The sequence below is a fragment of the Canis lupus genome, chromosome 18, assembly GCF_003254725.2.
Source record: "Canis lupus dingo isolate Sandy chromosome 18, ASM325472v2, whole genome shotgun sequence".
Lineage (NCBI taxonomy): Eukaryota > Metazoa > Chordata > Mammalia > Carnivora > Canidae > Canis > Canis lupus.
This window is the reverse complement of record NC_064260.1, coordinates 6,564,876-6,586,479: the sequence shown is the minus strand read 5'-3', so window position 1 is coordinate 6,586,479 and position 21,604 is coordinate 6,564,876. Positions and strand designations below refer to the sequence as shown.

General features: G+C 45.1%; 1 protein-coding gene across 2 annotated transcripts in view; it reads left to right on the top strand.

The window, feature by feature from the left end:
• Nucleotides 1-18,011, top strand: part of STK17A (serine/threonine kinase 17a) — a 38,520-nt gene extending 20,509 nt beyond the window's left edge. Inside the window, exons 3-8 of one of the 2 annotated variants that reach the window (XM_049096729.1) lie at nucleotides 908-1,052; nucleotides 11,393-11,519; nucleotides 14,331-14,379; nucleotides 14,468-14,647; nucleotides 15,222-15,337; nucleotides 15,437-18,011. In XM_049096729.1, the coding sequence (XP_048952686.1) occupies nucleotides 908-1,052; nucleotides 11,393-11,519; nucleotides 14,331-14,379; nucleotides 14,468-14,647; nucleotides 15,222-15,337; nucleotides 15,437-15,546 (727 nt within the window). In that variant the 3' untranslated portion in view covers nucleotides 15,547-18,011. Of the gene's footprint in view, nucleotides 1-907; nucleotides 1,053-11,392; nucleotides 11,520-14,330; nucleotides 14,380-14,467; nucleotides 14,648-15,221 lie in introns of both variants that reach the window. The other variant, XM_025449242.3, reaches the window with a different exon arrangement.
• The last annotated feature ends 3,593 nt before the right edge of the window (nucleotides 18,012-21,604 follow it).

Genomic DNA, 21,604 nt, shown 5'->3' with positions numbered 1-21,604 from the left:
GGAGGAAAACAAACAGAGATGATTTGTCCAGATGTTGGAAGAAAGTTTAAATCAGTATCGCTCTTTTGGTGAGGATAGGCTTTTCCTATTAAAATTTTAAATGCATGTACCCTTCACTCCAGCTGTTTTGTTCTGGGTATCTATGCTTGAGGAGCTCCTGGCACGTAAGCAAACATGTGAGAAACTGTAATGTGCCTTCTCATCACAACATTGTTTATAATTGTGAATAACTAAAATGTCCATCAAAGGCTTCTGGTTTATCCACAGGGATAGGAGTTCAAAATTATGAGATAATTTTAAAAGCATCATGGAAAGATTCTTAAGACATGTTTAAGTAAGAAAAGGTTGAACAGTATCAGTAGAATGTGTCCTGTTTACCATTTTTTTAAATCCATGCACCTAATATTTTTGTATACATCTGATACATATTTTCATATATACATTTCATTTTTATCTGGAAGGATATAGTACACCAAGGAGAGAATAGCACTTACCTTCTAGATGTGGCTCCAGCTGGGATCGGGGAAGGGGTCTTTAATTGGAGGGCATCTGCTTTATTTTCATTAGTATGTTTTATAAAAATAATATTTCTGTGTATTCTATAATTAAAAATTCTGGAGAAATTTTCTCTTGAAAATGTATGTCTTTTACTATTAAAATTTAAGTTCTTGAAACTCTTAAACTGATGGTTTTATTTAGCTTTGGAAATGCTAATCTTAGCTCATATTAGAGGTGTCACGTTTTTATCAAAAAAAAATGGAATTAGGCAAGTAGACAATAGTTTACACACACTCAAATGGTAGTTTATCTCAAGATACTTAATGTGTAAAATGTTAAGGACAAAAGAGACAATGTTTTTAATGAGCCCTTGCCTTTATAATTAAAGTATGCTTCTCCCCTCCTCTAGTGCTGCTGGAGGTGAGATCTTTGACCAGTGTGTTGCAGACAGAGAAGAAGCCTTTAAAGAAAAAGATGTTCAAAGACTCATGAGGCAGATATTAGAAGGTGTCCGCTTTTTACATGCTCATGATGTAGTTCATCTTGATTTGAAGGTAAGATCTAAATTTACAATTTTGAGCTTGCTAGAGAATGATACTCCAGGTGTAAAGTATTTAACAATGATTTACTCAAACATCTATCAAGTCTGTGTGTTTTAGGTAATAAGGAAATAAACATCAAGTCTCTTAACTTCTAGCCAGTTGGTTTTATCAAGGAGGTAGTGTACGTGTGTGTACATAGAAAGATAAATAATAATACTTTTCCCCAAAAAACGGAGCTTGGAGGATATTGGGAGTAGGTGAATTCTTCTGATGAGAGATAGGGTTTGAGCTAGACCTTAAAAAGAGAAAAAAGGGATTTAGATAGATAAAGAAAATATAAGAAAATTGTAGAAAATAGAGATAAAATTAACTCATAAGAGTTAGGAAAAATTGTTGGTCAAATATAAATGGAATCGTGTCCCTAGAATTGAGAAATGAAGTAGGAGATGTTGACAATTGAGGAAAAGCCACATTCCAGGGGTTTCAAATGTCATGAAGAGATAGATGACTTTTTTAGCAGGAATATCTGAAAAACAGTGTTAGAAAATTAGGCAGTTGGCAGTAAATAAAATAGAGAACTAGAGAAATTAGAGGCAGATAAATATCTAACTTAAAATTATCAAAGAAGGAAGGGGAGGTGGGAAGAAAGAATACACAAAGGGCAGTATATCAGTTATGATGCTTTTGAGTAATCGGAATTTCAGCCAAAAGTAGGGGAAGCAACAGAGGAAATTTTATTGGCTAAAAAGCCCAGGTATAATTCTGTCCTAAGGTATGACATTGTTCGTTAATTCAAATATTACACGTAGTTGGTTTTTCTTCAGTCGTCAGCTCTGCTTTCTCAGAGTGGCGGTAAGATGGTAGTAAGTTAGATGCTGCCATTTTAGTCTTATACTTATCCAGAGATTCAGCTGGAGAGAGCCAGGCTCTGCTTTGTTAGCTCTCTCAGAAGTCCTGAGATTGACTGTGACCAAATCAACTAATAGATGTACGGGGTTGGGTGGGGGAGGCCGGTGCAGGGTTTCGACTGGCCCAGCCAGCATTGCTAGTGTCATTTGTTCCAACCTTGGAGGGGTAAAGTCCTCCTCCCATCCCAATTTTTATTTGGAGAGAGCGCGGAAAGGATGGCTTCTCAGACCAGCTCTGTTTGTAAAAGAACAGAAAGTGGGTGGGTACTCGGGAGACAGACAGTGAGCGTCCAGGTGAGCGTCCACCACGGGTATCCCTTCAGGCATCTGGGGTCGGAAAGCCCAAGGTCCTTGTTGATTGGCTGCTTCCATATCGAGCCCAGGTGTGGCTGCGGGGGAGGAAACATTCCTCCAGGAACACACCAGTGACTCCAGTTCCTTATCAGCCAGAGGAGATAGGGGGAAGAAAGGCAGGGAACCTGAGTGGGGCTGAGCCCCTGGACCCAAGAAAGGCTCTCCTGACCTGGACTTCTGCAGCCTTATCTTACTCCTCGTCGTCTGCTGCTCTGTCCCGACCTCTGCTGTAGTTTGCCTTCTAGCAGAAGGCAGATGCTTGTGGCAGTGGTCCTCCGACTTGGAAGGGATCAGAATCACCAGGAAGGGCTTGTTGAAGCGCATTGCTAGGCCCCATTCCAGAGTTTCTGGTTCAGGGTAGGGCCACATGATGCGGGTCCAGGCACCATTTTGGGAAGCGCTGTCTGGCAGGATGGGACACCGGTAGACAGGGGTGCCGGGTAAACAGCAGGGTTCATCTTCCCTGCTGGAGGGAGCACTCAAGGAAGAGTGTACAGTGTGTCCTCTGGAGGTTGACTTCTAAAGGAAGCTTGATAGAATTCCATCTGAAATAAGGTGGAAGGGTAATAGGTACTCCTTCAGATACTAGTTTCCTACAGAAAAATACAAGGGAAAGAAAACAATTTAGAGACTTTCTCGTGCTTTTCTGAAAAATGCCAATTGAAATTCATTCCATAAACATTTTTTTTCTCAAAGATACTATTTTTTTTTTTTTAGTACAGTGGCTAGAATGCATGGGTACAGCACTGTAGACTATGGTAGTTACAGTGGCACTTTTTGAAGGCAGGTGTGGACATGTGTGTACCTGTAGGTAGTCCCAGGATGTTAAAGCTAAAGTGGCCTTAGAGATCACGTAGGTAAAACCCTCATAGCATGGGTGAGGGAACCGGGGCCTGGTATTTTACCTTTAGTGTGTCATATGCTTGGAAATTCAGAGATCCTTGCTGCAAGAAGTACCCACCCAAGCCTCCCTCGGGAGCACTTAGCCAGGAGGATGGTCTCTGCAGTCCAGACTTCAGTGCACTCGGATTTTAAGAAGCCTCAGTTAGTGTCAGCCGTGCTGAAGAATTCCCACAAGTAACATTTGTACTAGGCTTTTTTTTTTTTTTTTTCATGTTTGGCTTTATACACTATGGAAAGTCATATATTCATTTTTTTATAATGTTTTGCTAGTTTTATGATGTAAGTAAAAAGGACTTCTAGGAATGAGCCCCAATTTAAATAACCTTGTACCTGTAGGAAGTACGCTTTCCCTTGTACCTGTAGGAAATATGCTTTCGATTTATGACAGCTTAACCTATAACTATTATTCAGGAACTAATTAAGTAGCAAGTCAGACAGGTTGCTAACATTATATGTCATGGGTCTTTGATGTTACTTGAAAGCAGCCGAAGGTGAAAATTAAGTTCCTGAATACCAGGTTTAACTATGTATTTACTCAAGGAAATTATATCCCTTTCTCCCCAGTACACTCAGTATAAATCATATTACTTTCTCCCCGGTATACCTGGTGTAGAGTTCTTTCTGGATTTAATAGAGGCTTTGATGATGGGCCTTTGATGTTGGAAACTGGACTCTTGATGTTTCCTAGGCCCAGAGGAACAAGAAGACGAGGTGGTCTGGTGGGTTCTCAGCCATCCCTCTGCCTTCCAGTCACAGGTGCAGTCAGATGTGTCCCTAAGTGAACCGCTGAAGGGGGAAGGTTGGAGATGGGGCTGGTGTGGCAGCCGTGCATATGGATATGATTTCTACCAAAAGGTCATCTCCAGTTGACTGTGACCTCTGTGAGTCTGGACAAGAGTCTACTGTCCCACACCTTTTAACAGCCATCTGCCCGGTGACAATTTATGCTTGTAATGTTGACTCTCAGTCTCCGTAAGAGCTTGAAAGCTACAAAGCTAAATCTTTTTTTTTTTTTTTTTTAACTTAAGTTGTAATTCTGTGAAAATTAATAATCCCCATCTCTAGGGTAACTCGGATTTAGTAGATTATTTCTCCATTATGGTTAAAATGGAAAATTCTTGTCCCAGAGACAAGAAGTAGGTAGGTTAGACTACTGTAGTTGCTCCTATAAAAGAGATAATTGTCACAATGGGAAATATGCTGTTTGGCTTCAGGTCAGACCCCAGATGGGCAGTTTGCCAAAACACTGATTCACTGATGACTCTCAGCCAGATATCTTCAATTGAACATGGCAAATGCTTTGAGGGGTAGCAGATGCAGATCGTGGACTGTTTATAGGACTACAGAAATAGAAAGGACCCTAAACTGTGATTAAGGGAAAGCCCATTCATTTCATGTAAATCATGGCACGATTGACAAATGTGAGAAACAGCAACTCTACCAGAGTCAGGACAAAGCTACAAGCCTGAAAATAATCTCAGTTGGTGAATTAGTCAATGGCATAGTGGGCTGCTTTTACTTCGGTCAGGGGGTGGACTTGACCAGAAAGAACACAAAGAAAGCCAGTCTTAAAAGCTGGCGCCCCCTGTGTTTGGTCTTTTGTCGGTCGATCCTCGAGCAGTCCTCCACGATGTAGTCCGTCGTTAGCTTGTCCAGCCTGTCCGATGTGTCTGGGGAGACGCAGAGCAGCAGAACCTGAAGCTGGAACTTTCCCTTTTGAGATTTCAGTTGGTCCCTGACAGTTGGAACATCAACAAATTACTTGAAAGAGGGGTGACATTTCTAAACAGTCTCCCAAACTGATCTAGACAGTCGTGTTCACCTGTGTCTGTACTACGACCTGGGTTTTAATAAATAAAAAGTCCACTTGAATAAAATGTTCCTTAAAATTTTGTCCATGGTACCCTCAGGCTAAGTAAGCAAGTTAGCCTCAACCGGCCAGTGGTCCTACCCCAGGGTGAGTGTGCAGTAACTGTTGAACGGGTTATGTACAGAGATGAAGATCCCACGATAAATGAAAGGATTCCCCCAAGAGAAAGAAGATTTTACGGAGATCTCCCTACTGCCGGTTTGTAGACACTGTGTTTCCTGTTTCTTCCACTGTCCTTGTGCCTCTCAGCGACCCGTTTGTTTTCTCTCTCACCACCGAGGATCCATGCATCTTAAATAGGCCTCGTAAGCCCAACTTCTTCATCGTGACCCGGACTCCCTAGAAAGGAGGCGTGACTAGCTGTAATGCTCACGTACTTCTCCGTGTTTCCAGCACATGCATTTCACTTACTGGAAGTGGGTCTAAGTCGCCGTCAAAGACTGACAGGTTATGGTCCTGTAATTGTACTTCTGTTTTATTTAGAGGAGTAAGGTCTATTTTTTAAAATGTGCCTGTGGTCAAAGCAGGGCACAGTTGGTAGAAACTACGTAATAAGCATTAACTGTGAAATTCCGTGAAAGAGCTCTGATGGTCAGATGTGTTTTTCCTACCCATCCCTCTGTCAGCTGTCTGACAGCTGGGGTCTCTCACTTTGGCGGATGATGGATGCATGTGATTGGGCCTAGATTTCAAATACAATAACATTTTAAGAATTTGATCACATTAATTTAGCATTTACTGCATCACCACCACACCTAGTGGTGTTTTTTTCATGATAACTAGTTTTTACACGATTGCTCAAGAAAGCATTTCCTAGGAAATGTAAAGCGTAAACAAAAAGTAAGGGGGAAAAACGCAAGCTATTTTAAGGGAAGAAATGGTATTTAAGAACATTCACAGACTGTGCATGTTTTAGTAATCACAGGCGGACCTTACAATATGGTGAAGATTTCCACTTAGCAATATTTCTCTTGGCATTTTTTTTATGTACTGGGAAGGGAAAAACATGTTCAGTGATGAATATGTATAACAGAGGCAAACATCTCTCATCTAATTTGTCTGAATAGTGACATTTTACTTTACCGTAGTATTTCATTTATGTAATAACACTAAAATTGCCTTGAAAAGTCTCAAGATTCATAACCGTAGTTTCTTTTTTTCCTAAAGAAATAGATCTAATTAACAAAGAGAGTATAGCTTTATAATGGAGCTTATTTATACACATTACCAAAACCTCTCGTTTTATCATCAAAAAGAGAAATTGCTTCTAACACTGATCAGTTGTGCATTTTCAGTCCTTTGGCAGTTGTGGCAGGAGCGGGTGCTTTTATCTGGTTTGGGTAATTTCTAACACTTTAGCGTGCCTCTGCAGTCCACACTTCTCTAGTGACAGCAATATGTTGTTCTTGTCTTTCTGTTCAGTTTTAAGTTTTTACTGTAGCCAAAATCTTCTATGATTAAGAAAACAGTTTTTTGTACAAAATTACAGATTACACTGAGCCGCAAGATGGTTGTTTTCACTATAGACAGAGAGTCTTAGTTTTTATGAATGTGTTCTCAAGATGAACTACCATTCCATAATTGCACAGTGGTAATAAATTAGGATGGTATGCAAGAGATGGTAAGAATTCCCTGAACATTTATTGGGGTATCATTTGGAATTTTTTTTTTTTTAATTAAAGGAGTTCACAGCTGCACTGTTCAGTCCAGTAGCACTGGCCATTTGTGGCTGTTGAGCTCTTGAGAGCAGAGAGAGGTGCAAAATGTGCTCTCCGCACCAGGTTTCCAGGACTGAGTATGGGCGAAAAAAAGAATAAAATCGCTTAATACCCATACATATTACATACTGTTGAAGGGATAATATTTTAGACTTGCTGAATTAAAGAAATATTAAAATTAATTTCATCAGTTTCATTTTACTTTTGATAAGGTGGCTACTAGGAAATTTGAGGTTTCATTCTGGGGCTTGCATGACCTTCCCGTAGGACGGCCCTGGTGTAGAGGATATCCACGGCTAATGAAGCCAGAAGGGCCTGCAATGCACCGTTTAGCCTCTCAACTTATTTTTCAACCAAGGATTTTCTCCCACAGTTTTACTAAAAACTACTTCCTCGGAAGCCCTTCAGAGCTTGTTTATTTGCTGTACTCAGTGGCCTTTTCTTGGTCGTCATCCCTCCCCGGGTCTGGTGTGACCCTTTTCTTCCTGACTCTCCTTCCTCAACATGATGCCTGGGTTCTTAGCCTCACTCCTCAGACTGCCGTCCCCGTCCTTGCTCCCGTAGATGGACTTAGCAGCCCGAACCCATCTCGGCCACTTCTCTTCTTGCCGGGTTCTCGTCGGTGGGCTCAGTCTCCCCTGTGGCCTCGCCCTCCAAGGCAGCACCCTCGGCCCTGAATTCTCTCCAGATGGCACTTGCAGCTGTCCTGGGTGGTGCTGCAGGTGCCTCCCTTCCTGGGGCTGAGAATCAAAATGGAACCAGTGTCCTCCTGTCTTGCCGACCTGACTGTAGTAGCCGGTGAATGACCGAAACACCGTATTGTTTCTGCTCCTGCACAGCATTGGTCACAGTGGGCTGTGGATCTTGCCACTGTAACCTGCAAAGTTGCCTCTGGGTTTTTTTTTTTTTTTCTTTTTAAATTATTCCATGCTTCATCATATCTCCCTCCCTCACACTCTCTCTCTCTCTCTTTCTCTCTCTCTCTCTCTCTTTTTGAAGGCTTTAAAAACAGGGTAGAGGCACATTCTACAAGGACATACTCTTATGTTTGATAATCCCTTGCTCGCCTCACGCTATATCGGCTCACCCGTGTATTCTCTGGCAGGTGACCTTTTCTGTCCCTGGAACGTGCCCTGTGCCAGTTCTTCCAGAATGGCTCACAGAGCCCTCGGGTTCCCGGCCCGCATTTCCTTAGCAGTCTGGTGCCTGCCACCCCTTGTCCCCTTCCACCTCTGCACCCTTCTCCATTTGCAGCTTCTCCACGAGGAGCTTGTCCTTGCTTCTGGCAAGGTCCTTCCTCGCCCCGGGCTGCTCCCTGACCACCCTGAACATGACCTACGTGTGCACACAGATGCACACCCAGCAGGCGCGCTTGTGCCCCTTCCCTGATTTTGGGGTCTCCATGAGGCCTAAAATTACCTGAGGTATCATTCTTTTTTTCATACTCGTTTGTTCCCATCAGAAGGTAAGGCTCCCGAAGAACAGGGGACTTAGGTTTCATTTTCTCTTGTTTTCCCAGGAAGCAATCAATAACATTTTTTTTCAATAGGCCACAAAGTCCCTTTTCTCCTCCAAAGTCGGCTCACTTACCTCCTGTGTGATCCTGCAAGGCTGATCTCGTCCCTCCTGTTCATTTATTGCCTGGGCGCTTTGTCTCCAAGTGCACCTGAAATGCACCGAGTTTAGTGGAGCCTACGAGGTACTTCCCTCGGTTTTCTCTTCTGATGGTGAACGCGCCGTCACCAGGCACTTGCTGTTACTCTTGTTTACAGCGCCTACCTTCCTTTGAAATTCTTTTGTATAGGAGCACCTGAGTGGCTCAGGTCATAACCCTGGGGTCCCAGGATCGAGTCCTGCGTCGGACTCCCCGCAGGGAGCCTGCTCCTCCCTCTGCCTGTGTCTCCGCCTCTCTCTGTGTGCCTCTCATGAATAAATAAATAAAATCTTTAAAAGTAAATAAATTAACAGATTGTTCTTTATAGTTAGTTCTGTTCCTTCCTTTACTCAAACAGCAAACAGTGTGTGCCTCCTGGGTGCCGGCACTGCTGCTGGCGCTGCCAGAGTGCCTGGGACTCGGGCCCGTGGGCTGTGGCTTCTTCCCTTCTCTGTTCCTGAAGCCAGACTTGGCTAGATCCACAAGCCTGTCCTTAAGGAGAAAGGGCAGGGTGGATGGAGGGGGTGACTGTAGCCCTTTCAGAAGAGGGGATCCACCCAGACCTCAACTTGCTGTTTGCCGCTGCAGCTCTTCACTGTTGAACATCGTTAGGATCTGCTTCAGTGTCCCCCCAGGTCTTCTCAGCGAGCTGACACTAGGCAAAGACCAACGGGGAAAAGTGCAAAAGATGCTGTTGTGGGCGAACAAGCGGGCGAGTGGGAGAGCCTGAAGGGTGGCCCCCGAGACAGCCTCCCCTGTGGCTGAGCCACGGGGAGCAGGTTATGGGCGTGCAGAGCCAGGAGTGCCCCAGCTGGCAGGGCTTCGGGTGCCACGTGGGTAGTTTGGCAGCGCAGGGTAACGGGCAGCCACCGAAGGGCTCAGGCCGGGGTGACGGGCCAACTTCCGTAGTGCGGGAGAGGCCTCGGTCTGCAGTGTGGGCAACGCGGATCCTAGCACACCATTTGCAGCCTGTCGCCGCAGTGGAGCAGAACCCGATGGTACCTTGAACGAGTGGTCTGTAGTGGGAGAAAAATAAAGTCTAGAAATGGCTAAATGTAGGATTTAAACTCAGTAGGATGTAATGAAATGTGAGCTAAGTGAGGAGAAAGTGGGGAGAGAGGAATGACCCAGTGGCCACGCGTGTTTCCTTCTACATTGCTGGGCAGGAGTGGCATCCTCGAGGTGACAGTCGGTGGCATGCGGGGCCTCTGTGGGAGGGACCTTCGCTGGTGGGAGCCTGCGGAGTGAGGGTAGCCACGCGACATCAGAGGGGAGGGATGAGGTAAGCGGTTGGCCGAAGATGCCTGAGCCAGAGGTAAAGATCCTGACTCATAACATGCAGGTGACAGCGAAGCCTGGCTGCAGACCCACATCTGGGGTGAGCATGAGACCCACCAGGTATTGGGCCTGAAGGAAGGTGGACCCACAAAGGAGGGGAGCAGCCAGAGCGTCCCGAGGAAGGCCAGGGCGCGCTCTGCTGTGGGAGCCAAGAGAGCGAGGAAGGAGAGGCCCGTGTCCGGCGCCGCTGAGGTGGCCCCCGAGGCCTGCACGTGTGCCCTTGGGTGCGAGTGAGACAAGGGTCAGAAGGAGGGGTTGAATGTGTGTGGAAGGCAAGGAACTGTCCACATTCGCGCTGAAACCTCTGGGGAACCACAGTGTGACAGGGGACAGGAGAGTGCGAGCAACAACCTGTCGGATGTGTCGGCCCCGCACAGGATGTGAGGTAGGCCCGGGCAGGCGTCACCCTCCCGGGAAGGTCACAGGAGGCTCTCTTGGGAACCCGTGCTTCCTCCAGACCTGCCAGCACGGAGGGAGGGGGTGGGCCTGTGAGGCGGCGAAGGGGAGCAGGCTTCCTGGGCAGGCGTCCGGCAGCCAAGGGCCTGAGGTGGGCCGTGCGCCTCTGGTGGAGGGACGGCCGCTGTGGGATCTGGCCCATAGGTTGCCTGCCGGCCCTGCGGAGGAGCCCAGCCGGATCAGAGAACACTGGGGTGCTGTAGCAAGGGGTTCCCTGAGCAACATAAACCTTTCATGTTTCGTTTCATTTTAAGAATTGAAATGAATTTTATATCCTGTGCATAATGTAGGATTGACTTTATACTTAAAGATGTCCTAGGTTATTTTTATTTGGGTAACAAACGTGACTCTAGGACCACAAATGTTACTGATTCTGTGTCGTCGGGTGGCTCTCGCCTGCCCATCAGAGGAGTCCCATTTGAGAGAGGTCGGTGAGGACTAGCAACCTGTGTCCTAATCAGACAGCACGGCAAGGTCATTGTGCAGTGAAGGATGGGTGGAGGGTGCGGGGAGCTAGAGGCAGGGGGACGTGGGCCAGGTGAGAGCTCACGAGAGCCCAGACTTGAAGCAGCGGGGGTTCAGAGATTTAGGACTTGGCATTGGCAGGCCGGCGACTTCACTCGGCATGAGGCGTGACTGGAAATGAAGGAGACAGGGTACCTTGGGATGGCTCCCCCCAGTGCCTGGCCTGGGCCTCGGGACCCGGAGTAGGAGGAGAGGCATGGGTTTGGTGGGGCTGAAGGGAGAGCCCTTGCCTGAGCCATTTACCCAATCAATGGCCTTGCTCGGGGGTGGGAGTTGAAGGTGTGGCCTATTTCAGCCCAATGAAAAGATCTGGTTTTGTTTTATTTTTTTATTTTTTTAAAAGATTTCATTTATTTTATTCACGAGAGACACAGAGAGAGAGGCAGAGACACAGGCAGAGGGAGAAGCAGGCTCCATGCAGGGAGCCCGATGTGGGACTTGATCCCAGGACCCCGGGGTCACACCCTGAGCCGAAGGCAGACGCTCAACTACTGGGCCACCCAGGCGTCCCTGTAAAAATACTGTTTAGTCAATGACTGCTTACTGTTCAGTTTGTCAGTCTCTGTGTCACAGGTGAAGTGTGCGTGTTTTATGGACACTTGTTCTTTCCCTGTTATTTTTTTTAGCCTCAGAACATTCTGCTGACCAGTGAATCTCCACTGGGTGACATAAAGATAGTCGATTTTGGTCTTTCACGAATAATGAAGAACAGTGAAGAGCTCCGAGAAATTATGGGTACTCCGGAATATGTAGGTAGGTACTCCTAAGAGGGGCTTATGTTCTGTGTTTGGGGTCAGACGTCATCTTCGTTAGGGGACTCTGTGCGGCGTGATTCATAGTGGGGTCAGTCACCTGCCATGCTGAAATCCCACCATTGGAGACTCCTTCCTTTGTTTAAAAATTTTAAAATGGTAAACCCTAAAGAGGAAGGTACCAAATTGGTGATCCCCTTCCTGAAAGGCTAAGAGAATTTGAAGGGATTGCCACTAAAAGGAATAGAAGAGGATTTTCTTCATAAAGAAGTGTAAGATATCAAGTTGTCCAGAGGTAGGGGGATATTTAACAGGTAAGGGCCGCTAAGGAACTTGAAGTTCATAGCAAGCAGTGTTAAGGTAGTGGCAAGCCCGTGATCCCGTAGGTGTGTGACACGGAGGGGAGGACCTGCTTTCGGACAGACGCAGGTTGAGGGCTTCTGGCAGAAAAAGGAGTTAAGCCTGGAAGGTGCTCGCAGCAGAGCAGCTAAAGTGGGGAGTCGTGGCTTGTAGGTGCAGGTGCAGGAATAAGTAAACTGTGACTTTTTTGATAGACCGGGAGGTAAAATAGGGTGCAGAAGGATTCGTGGTGCGAATGAGGTTAAAAGAAACGGTATCTGTAGCGGAGCAAGGCAGGAGGGGATTTAAAGGTCGGGACCACCGTTTACAATATGGACATTCTAAGACTTCAGAGACGGAGCAGCTCCTCGTGATGCTGAGGCCCGAGGTGGAGCCGCGGGAGGGCAGCTCCTCTGGGCCGCAGGCCGCGTGGGCCACAGAACCGGCGGGGCGGCCGTCCCGGGGGGCGGGGAGGAGGAGGGCTTCGGTGGCAGGTGGCGGCAGCCACGGGACAGAGGAGGCCGTGGCCTGGGCCCGAAGGGAAGGGCGTTTTCCTGAGGCTCCGGGCGTCGGTGCACAGACAGGCCGCCTTGTAGAGCCGCGTGGGCGCAGGTCCTTGAGGCGCAGGGGGTGGTGGGCCGTGGCTTACAAGGCAAAGCCCATCCCAGACGACCCGACGCCGGGAGGGCCCACGAGCCTGAGGGAAACAAAGCCGTTTGGCAGTAAGAGCCCCGAAAAGTAACTCAGAGCTCTGCGGCAAGTCCTCGGATTCGAAACGGGTCCCCAGTGAGGTGACAGGAGCCAGCACGGGCGGGAAAACCAGCTTCCCAATGTGGGCGCGTTCTCCGGGGGGTGTCGGCACCACTAGGTAAGGACTGAGGGGGGGCTCCCCGGAAAGCACCCCGGTCCTCCGAGGCGGAGGGCCCTGTGGTACCTGCTGAGCCCAAGGATGGTGTCAGGCTTTGTTTCCTGCTTTCTGTCCTTTGGGCCAATTCTACGTTTTCTCCCAAGAGCGACCCCCCCCCCCCAAAAAAAAAAAAAAAACCAGAATTATCTTTATGATAAAAGTAATACCCGCTCCAAGAAAGCTAAAGATAACTCCGAAGTACATGAGAGAGAAAACCGGAGCCTCTCGTGTCTGTGGCCGCACTGTCGGGGCCCAGCGCTTGCCTTCACAGGTCACCTGCCCGGGCCACCTGCCTCCGTGCCGGTCCTTACCCTCCCGTCCTCTGTCCCTAAAGCGGGGCTGTAACAGTCCTGCCTGCGCGGCGCTCGGTCAAGCTCTCCTACGTGTGGTCTGCGTATAACAAACGCAGGAAAGGGAGCTGCTGTTGCTTCCTGCCCCCACCTCCCACTATCTTCTACCCTTTCGTATTTCACTTTTCCCCTCCAGTAGTTTGGATGCTGTGCACTGCATTTTAAATTTCCTAGTAGTTTCTTTAAAAACTTTAAGATAAGATTCATGACCTCTGTTTCACGACGCAGTATCAGAAATTAGCCTACCTAACATTTTCTCCCAGCCTGTTCCTCCCTCATACTGGGGGACGGGCCTTGTCCCCAGCCAGCAGTATGTGACTTGAGGGTTTCGTTTTTTCCTAGGATTAGAACATCTTCATTCTTTTTGTTTTAATTGTAATTATCTCAGTTGTTTAGTCTTTGATCTGTTTTTAAATGGATTCAGTACTTGATTCCCTGTCTTCCTAGTCACGTCCTTTTGAAAAAAAAAAATCATCTTTTGGTTGAGTGGATTGTATTAATGAGTACGTTCTTCTTTCAAGGCGGATTTTCATGAATTTCTCCTGAGTCCTTGCACGTTTGAGAGTGTCTGTATTGCTTTATGTGTGACAGCACATAAATGTCACACAATGTCATCAAAGCCTACTGTTTCAGGACTCTCAGAGGCAACGTTGTTGTCCTTCTGTATGGTGCATATCCTCTGAGAATGCTCATTTTTTTTCTTTAACCTTGTTGACTGACTTTTTGTCAGTGGTGGGCATTTTGAGAGCCCCCTCTGGCTGCAGCACGGAGAACGGATCAGGGAGGTGGAATGAGTGGAGGGGAAAGTGCCAGGGCCTTGGGTGCGGGAGGTAGGGACGAAGGGTCACGGATGGCATTAAGAACGATTTAAAAGCAAGAATCTGTTAGGTATGAGCTTGGTCCTAAGAGGGTACGGGAAGAGGAAGGTGTCAGACTTGTCAGTTCCTATTATAGTACTTAGGCATTTAGATATTTTAAAAATATTAAGACCCAATCATGGAGGGTGCTGGTGTGAAAAATACACAAATTAATTACATCTAGTTGGACTTTACAGTAATTCATGTTACTTTATATAATGTTAATTTATTTCATGTTAGCCCAAATCTTGATGGTGTCTTAGAGTTTCTGACAAGTATTTAAACAAATTTTATTTTAAAGAGCAAATTAGGGATTTTTTTTCACATGGCTAAATGTGTTCTTCTGTTTCTGATACTAGCTCCTGAAATTCTTAGTTATGATCCTATCAGCATGGCGACGGACATGTGGTAAGAGTTATTCATAAAAAAATTGGTTAAATTAGTTTCAAGAAATGAATATGATACTAATTTTTCCTCCATTTTCATTCTGATTTAGGAGCATTGGAGTGTTAACATATGTCATGCTCACAGGAATATCACCTTTTTTAGGTGATAATAAACAGGAAACCTTCCTAAACATCTCTCAGATGAGTTTAAGTTATTCTGAGGAAGAATTTGATGTTGTGTCCGATTCAGCTATTGACTTCATCAAGACACTTTTAGTTAAGAAACCTGAGTAAGTATAGTTAATATTGATCCTTGTCCATTTTTGAGTGATCTGCTCTGGACAAAAGCAGGTTGAACTGAAACACCAAAACGAAGGCAGGAAAATACCGACATTACACTAGATGAAACCTTGAGCTTATTATTATATCTGTTGAAAGAAAATGTAAAAAATGAAAATATTTCTAGGAAATGTGAGCTGCCTCTCAGCATAACAGATATTGTCTATCTGCTTGGTCTCCCAAAAGGGCTCTTCAGAGATTATCTTAAAATGTTTTTTCAAACTTGTAGGAATGGCATTTGCACACAAATGCCAGAACTTCCAGTCTGATTCAGGAATCACAAGGAGAGTCTTGTCAACTCTTTGTACCTCCCCAAATATAATACAATAAATATACCTTATGCTCTAATTTATTTAGTTTTAAGATTGTAAGTAATCTCTCCACCCAGCGTAGAACTCAGACTCCCAACCCTGAGGTCACACGCTCCACCCACTGAGCCAGGCAGGCGCCCCCAGTATGCTTTAATTTATAATTGAAGTTTTAAACTATCTTGTCCTAAGTGTGAAATGTGTCTCTTAATCACAGAGATCGAGCCACAGCTGAAGAATGTCTAAAACACCCGTGGTTGACAGAGAGCAGTATTCAGGATCCTTCGTTCAAGGTGAAAGGGGCATTAGCAGAAGCCAATGCACTCCAAGAAGGTGATTCTGTGCCTGAAATTAATTCAGATACTCAGAAACCAGAAACCGAGGAATCAGTTGTAACAGAGGAGTTAATTGTATTTACTTCATATACTTTAGGACAATGCAGACAGTCTGAAAAAGAGAAAATGGAGCAAAAGGCCATTTCCAAACGATTTAAATTTGAAGAACCTTTGCTACAAGAAATTCCAGGAGAATTTATCTACTGAGCAGTACTTCCCTTTAGACCTTTCAGATTTCTACATTGAAAACATTATTATTATTTATGGACTTCTGGCCAAATGGTACATGTACTAAAAGTGGATAAACCAGGTATCACTGATAGAAACTGAAATAACTTTGTCATACTTGTGGAGTTAGGGATCTCAAGACAGATTTATAAAGTTGCCAACCGGGAGTTTTAACGGGTAAAGTTAATCTGTGTCAATGTTATCTTTAAGAAGGGAGATGTTTGAACCTTTTATTTCTAAATCTTGTTTCTCCAGAATGAAAATTTGTTATGCAAAGATATCTGTATTTACTTTCTTTAAAAATCCAAGGAGAAGTGCCAAATTAACATCTCTGTAAATCTATGTTGCATTATTCATGTGTATATATATCTGTCTATATGTATGTTGGTATCTTTACTAAAATTGATACTTTTTCACTTTGGATTTTTTTTGGGGGGGGGGCGGAGTAGGCTTTTAATTAGGTATCTTCCAAATTTTGAGTCCCAGAATAACATCCACTGTAGTTTGATGATGTCTTATTTTTACATTTTATTACTGCTCCATATTGACTTGATTTGACTTCTGTTGTCTATTTTTTGTTGTTGTTGTTGTTGTCTATTTTTTGCCTAATGCTTGTAACCCTATCAGCGAAGAGCCCTGGCTTTTTTTTTTTTTTTTTTTTAATTCATTTTCACTAATAAGAGTGGTGTTGATTTTTCACCTCCGATTTTTCTGGTTTTAAGGTCCAGGTTAAGTAATCCCATAACATGAAACCCGTGCTGACTACTCAGCCCTTTCCCTCGCCACGCCATCCTTGGCTGCTCTCTCTGAGGAGGCTGTGCCCCTGCCACCTCCTCACATGTTTGTCACCTAATTTTGGTCACTTGCAAGTGTCAGTGTGATCTGATCAACACAGTGGTTGCTTTGGTCAGTGAAAAGACGCTATTCTATTGTTTTTGTTAGTAAAATCCCCCAGAGAGAGGGGTAAGAGATGAGACATATTCAGCCTAAGCCATGGAGCCTCTACTACTTTGGAGTTTATGAGTCCTCCGGCTATACTAGTAACTGTTATAAAATGCCAAAATATTTATAGACTTCTATTTTGTTAAGAAATTTGACATTGGATACGTTGTCATCGGTTCCCAGAAGACTTACAAGAATATGCTCAACAGAATTTAGTTTAATGAAGATTGAACATTTCAATTGTACGTAGGCCCCACAGTGAACAGTAAATTCCTGTGAAAAAAATGAAAAAGTGTATGCTGTGTAACTTAAAGCAACTAAATATCGTTCTCACACAAAAAAATCTGAGTAGTGGTCTTATTTACCTTTCATTAGGCTCTCGTGAAGCAGTGGGTCGGCCCCGTGTGTGCAGTGTGCCATGCTGCGTCCTCAGCAGCTCAGGCCCGGCCCTTCACAGTCTGCTCTTCAGGTGTCACACGACGCTCTTTCCCTGGCCTGAGTTCTCCAGGGCCAGTCTTGACCGTTCCAAAGGCTGTGCTGGGCGTCGACCTGTAATGGCACCAGCCCTGCCCTGCAGGTGTTCAGACGCCACACGTCGCACTCTTTTCTCACTAAATTGCCTGCAGTTTTACAGTTTCTTGGAAACTAGCATTTCTAGACAAGGAGGAAGAGGAAATTCTGGCCCAGTGGCAGGGTTTTCTGTGAAAACCCGTGACTACTACATGTTAAGTCTCAGAAGGCTCAGAAGAGGTAAAATGGAAGTGTTGGCACAGTTTTGTAAAGATCTCTCTGACAGAAATAGGAAGGAGGTGAGAAACCCACTGCTGAGTGAGACTTTTTTACACTGGATAGATTTGTCTAGTTTAAAAATCAGAATCATTTAGATGCGCTCTCTCTCTCTCTCTCTCTCTCTCTCTCTGCGTGTGACTATCATAAATAAATAAAAATTTAAAAAAAATTAAAAAAAAAAAAAAGGGATCCCTGGGTGGCGCAGTGGTTTGGCACCTGCCTTTGGCCCGGGGCGCGATCCTGGAGACCTGGGATCGAATCCCACGTCGGGCTCCCGGTGCATGGAGCCTGCTTCTCCCTCTGCCTGTGTCTCTGCCTCTCTCTCTCTCTCTCTCTCTCTCTCTGCATGTGACTATCATAAATAAATAAAAATTTAAAAAAATTAAAAAAAAAGAATCATTTAGATGACATTTAGATTTTTTCCAAGTCTTTTTATGTTACATTCAAAATATATACATTTAAGATAGTTGCTCTATTTATTAAGAAAAAAAAGACAAGACCTGTTTTCTTCTAGCTGGCCACTTTGCTGTTTGCAGCACACTGCTTATCTTTAGTTGCTTTTATACCTTGAATTTAGAGTCCTACGGTGCTTTCTTAGGAGCACTTGTAAAAGTGTAAAAGTGGACTGACACGTTTTGGCTTATGTGATATAAATAGAGCATGAAAAGCCTTCACAAAATTGAACCAAATAAAATCTTTCCATTAATGACTTACCAATGAGCTCTATCCTTACCTCATTTTTTTTCATTTTTTATGTTAATTTTTTCTTTTAAAAAGTTTACAAAGAACTAAACAGTATTATTGAATTTGCTCATAGACTTTATGAGTCCAGTTTTGATAGTAACAAAATTCAACATTGTCATATTTTAGCTTGATGAGAAGTTTATGAAATATGCAAAATGTGTAAGTGGTTTCAGTCATTTGGGAAATTATGTTTTAATGTTTTGTTTTCACATGAAAAGTAGGAGAGAACGCCACACTCTTGTGGTTTAGAGAAGAAGGTCAGATGCTAAGTAAGAGATACCACAAACTCCTACTAAACTTTTACAGCTGGCCTCAGTTTGGAAGAAAATTTAATAGAGTAAAAGTCATGAAGGTTGCTTAGAGAATACTGGGCAGGAGGTGGATTAGGGCCCTAGTAAAGCCACGGGGGGGTATAGCTCAGTCCATGAGTCCTAAAGCAAGATGGATCCCCCTCATCGATGATGAAGGGGGAAAGATATTAAGAAACTAACCTGAAATATATTTTAAGCTCACACACACTTGTAGGAATTTAAGTTGCATTGATGAAACAAAATCGTCAAAATCGTTCAAGGTCATTTACCACCCAGGAACTTCAATTAGTTGCAGAATTTAAAAGCTAGATTAAGAACCTTCATCTTGACCTTAGGAGCCCTCATCTCCAACTCTTGCTTTGTCATGGGAGGCGGGGATATGATTTGCAAAGGGGGAACTGAGGCGACCTAAACCTACACGGGTGGGCCTTAGTGCTGCCGTCTGCTGCGGCCTGGCCCTGCCCGCACCTTCCCGAGGAGGGAGCCCTGTGGCATCTGGCTTCCCCTCAGCGTGAGGTTTCCAAGGCTCCTCAGCCTTGGGGCCCCGTGGGTAGTTGGCACCTTTGGGTTGCGGTGCCGTACCCCGCACTTAGCACAGTTCGCGTGCACGCGTGTGTGTGTCCTGCTGTAGCCCCTGCACTGAGATTTGGAGTATTAGGGGTAAAGCTGTTTGAGATGCTGTCGCCCAAGAATTTTTGTGGACACACCGTCCTCCTGTCGGACTCGGGGAGTAGAATGCTGGGTCACAGGCGAGGTGCGCGTGGAGGCTGTGAGAACCACCCAGTGCTCTGGCTAAGTGCCCACCGAGTCCCATCCGGCCGGCAGTGCTCGGGCTGTGATCCCCGAGCCATCGAGGCGCGCTGCCATCTCCCTGCCCTCTGAGGAGGACGCTGCTTCCTGTGCTGGTTGAGTCATGCTTTTGTCCTGCCTTCTCCTTTCTCACCGCACAGCGGTTTGTGATCGTCCTTTACATGTTCCTGGTAAAAGTCCTGTGTCAGATAACTGTTTTCCCACTTGGCTTATCCATTGTTTCCAAAGTACCTTTTGAGGAGAAGGTGGTTTTGGTTTTGATGAAGTCCGATTTATCAGCTTTTGCTTTATGGCTAATACTTGATCTTCTTTAAAAAGTCCTTACCTACCCCAAGTCATGAAGATGTTACCTTTTCTTTTTTTTAATCTTAAGTTTTACCTTTTACGTTCAGGTCCACGATCCACTTGAGTCACAGTTTGCGTGTGTGCGTGGAGCAGGGAAGTGTGAGGTGGGGGGTCAAGCATCTTTGCTTTCCATACGAATATTCAGTTCTAGCACCACTGAATTACTATTTTTTAAGATTTTATTTATTCATAAGACACAGAGGCAGGGACACAGGCAGAGGGAAAATGACTTTAGATAAGAATAGCAAAATAATTCAGTGGGGAGGGACACCTGGATGGCTCAGTGGTTGAGCGTGTGCCTTTGGCTCCGGGCGTGATCTTGGGGTCCTGGGATCGAGTTCCGCATCTGGCTCCCTGTGGAGAGTCTGCTGTTGTTTCTATTCATATGGGGCCATTTCCATTTTATTTTTGAGTCCCTAATTCTTTCCTTTTCCTCTCCACACTGCTGTTCAGCCCATCCAGTGAGATTTTTTTTATTTTTTGGTTCTCGAGTTTCCATTTCTTCTAATTCTTTGCGGAGACTTTTTTTTTTTTTAATGTTTCAAGCATATTGATAATTTTTCTTGGAAGATTTTAAAAATATTTTTGATGGCTGCTTTAATATCCTTGCAGGTAATTCCAACATCTGTGTCCTCTCCATGTTGCTATTTGTTGATAGCCTTTTCTCATTCAGGTTGAGATTTTCCTGGTTCGTGGTACAGAAGTGTGACTTTTTGTATATGGACATTTGGAGGAGATTCTGGATCTTATTTAATCTTGTGTTTTAGCAGGCCTTCTGTGGCACACACAGCTGGGCCAAGTGGGGGTAGGCGTATCACCAGGTGGACGTGGAGGTTCAGGCTCAGGACTCAGCCTCCTTTGACACAGGTGGTGGGGGGAGGGGGCAGGGTACCTACCTCATCACTGCATCCTCCTGGAGAACATGGGCTCCACTGATACCATGGGGGTGGAAGGGCTGATAACCTGCTGGAGGGAGGCAGATGTAGGCTCCCCATATGGCCTCCGCTGACACCACGGGGCAGGGGTTGGGGGGTGGCACACCATCAGGCTGGGGTGAAAGCCACAGCTCCCCACTACATCTTCTGTGCCGTCACCCCAATAAGGGACTGGTTTGGGGAGACCGCATTACAGCCAAGCAAGGGAGGAAATCTAAGCTCTCCACTCGGCCTCTACTGACGGGGTGGCACCGAGGACCATGGTTTTTCCAGGGGGTTGGGCTTGAATTGGGCAACTACAGTCTAAAAGTTCTTTGCCTTTATAAGTTGCCTTTTCTGGTCCTTTGGCTTGAGAGAGCTGGCTTTTCTTGGCTTTTGTTGTCTGCTCTCATTATCCTAGGTATATTTACTAATTTGGTAAAGTCTAGAACATAGAAAAGGGAATTCCAGAATTGCTATTTATTTAAATTTGTTATTTTTTAAGATTTATTTATTCATGAAAGACACGGAGAGAGGCAGAGACACAGGCAGAGGGAGAAGCAGGTTCCATGCAGGACTCCATCCCAGGACCTGGGGTCACGCCCTGAGCCAAAGGTGGATGCTTACCACCGAGCCACCCAGGCATCCCCCCCCTTTTTTTTTAAAGATTTTTATTAATGTGAAAAAGAGCACACAAGCAAATGGAGAGGCAGAGGGAAAGGGCAAAGCCGACTCCCCGCTGAGCAGGGGGCCCAGACGTGGGGCTTGATTCCAGGACCCCAGGATCATGACCTGAGCTGAAGGTAGATGCTTAACCAACTGAGCCACCCAGGCATCCAGAATTGCTAACTTTAAAAAGAAAAGGGATTGAAAAAATAAATAAATAAAAAGAAAAAGGGAAAAAAATCCTAACTAGGTTTCTTTTTTTTTTTTTTTTCGTATTTGTAAAGGTAAATTTTACACACAGATACACAAATCTTAAAGTGTACAACTCCCTGTATTTTTACAAATGCTTGGACTCCTGTCATCCATATTCTATGAAATGATCATTTCCATCACCCAGGAAGATTCCCTTGGGCTCCCCTCTAGTCCATTTCCTGCTCCTGCTCTGACCCCAGAGAAATCCACAAATTGTTTTTTTCACATAAATTTTATTTTTGATGCTTGAGATTTGCTTTCAAA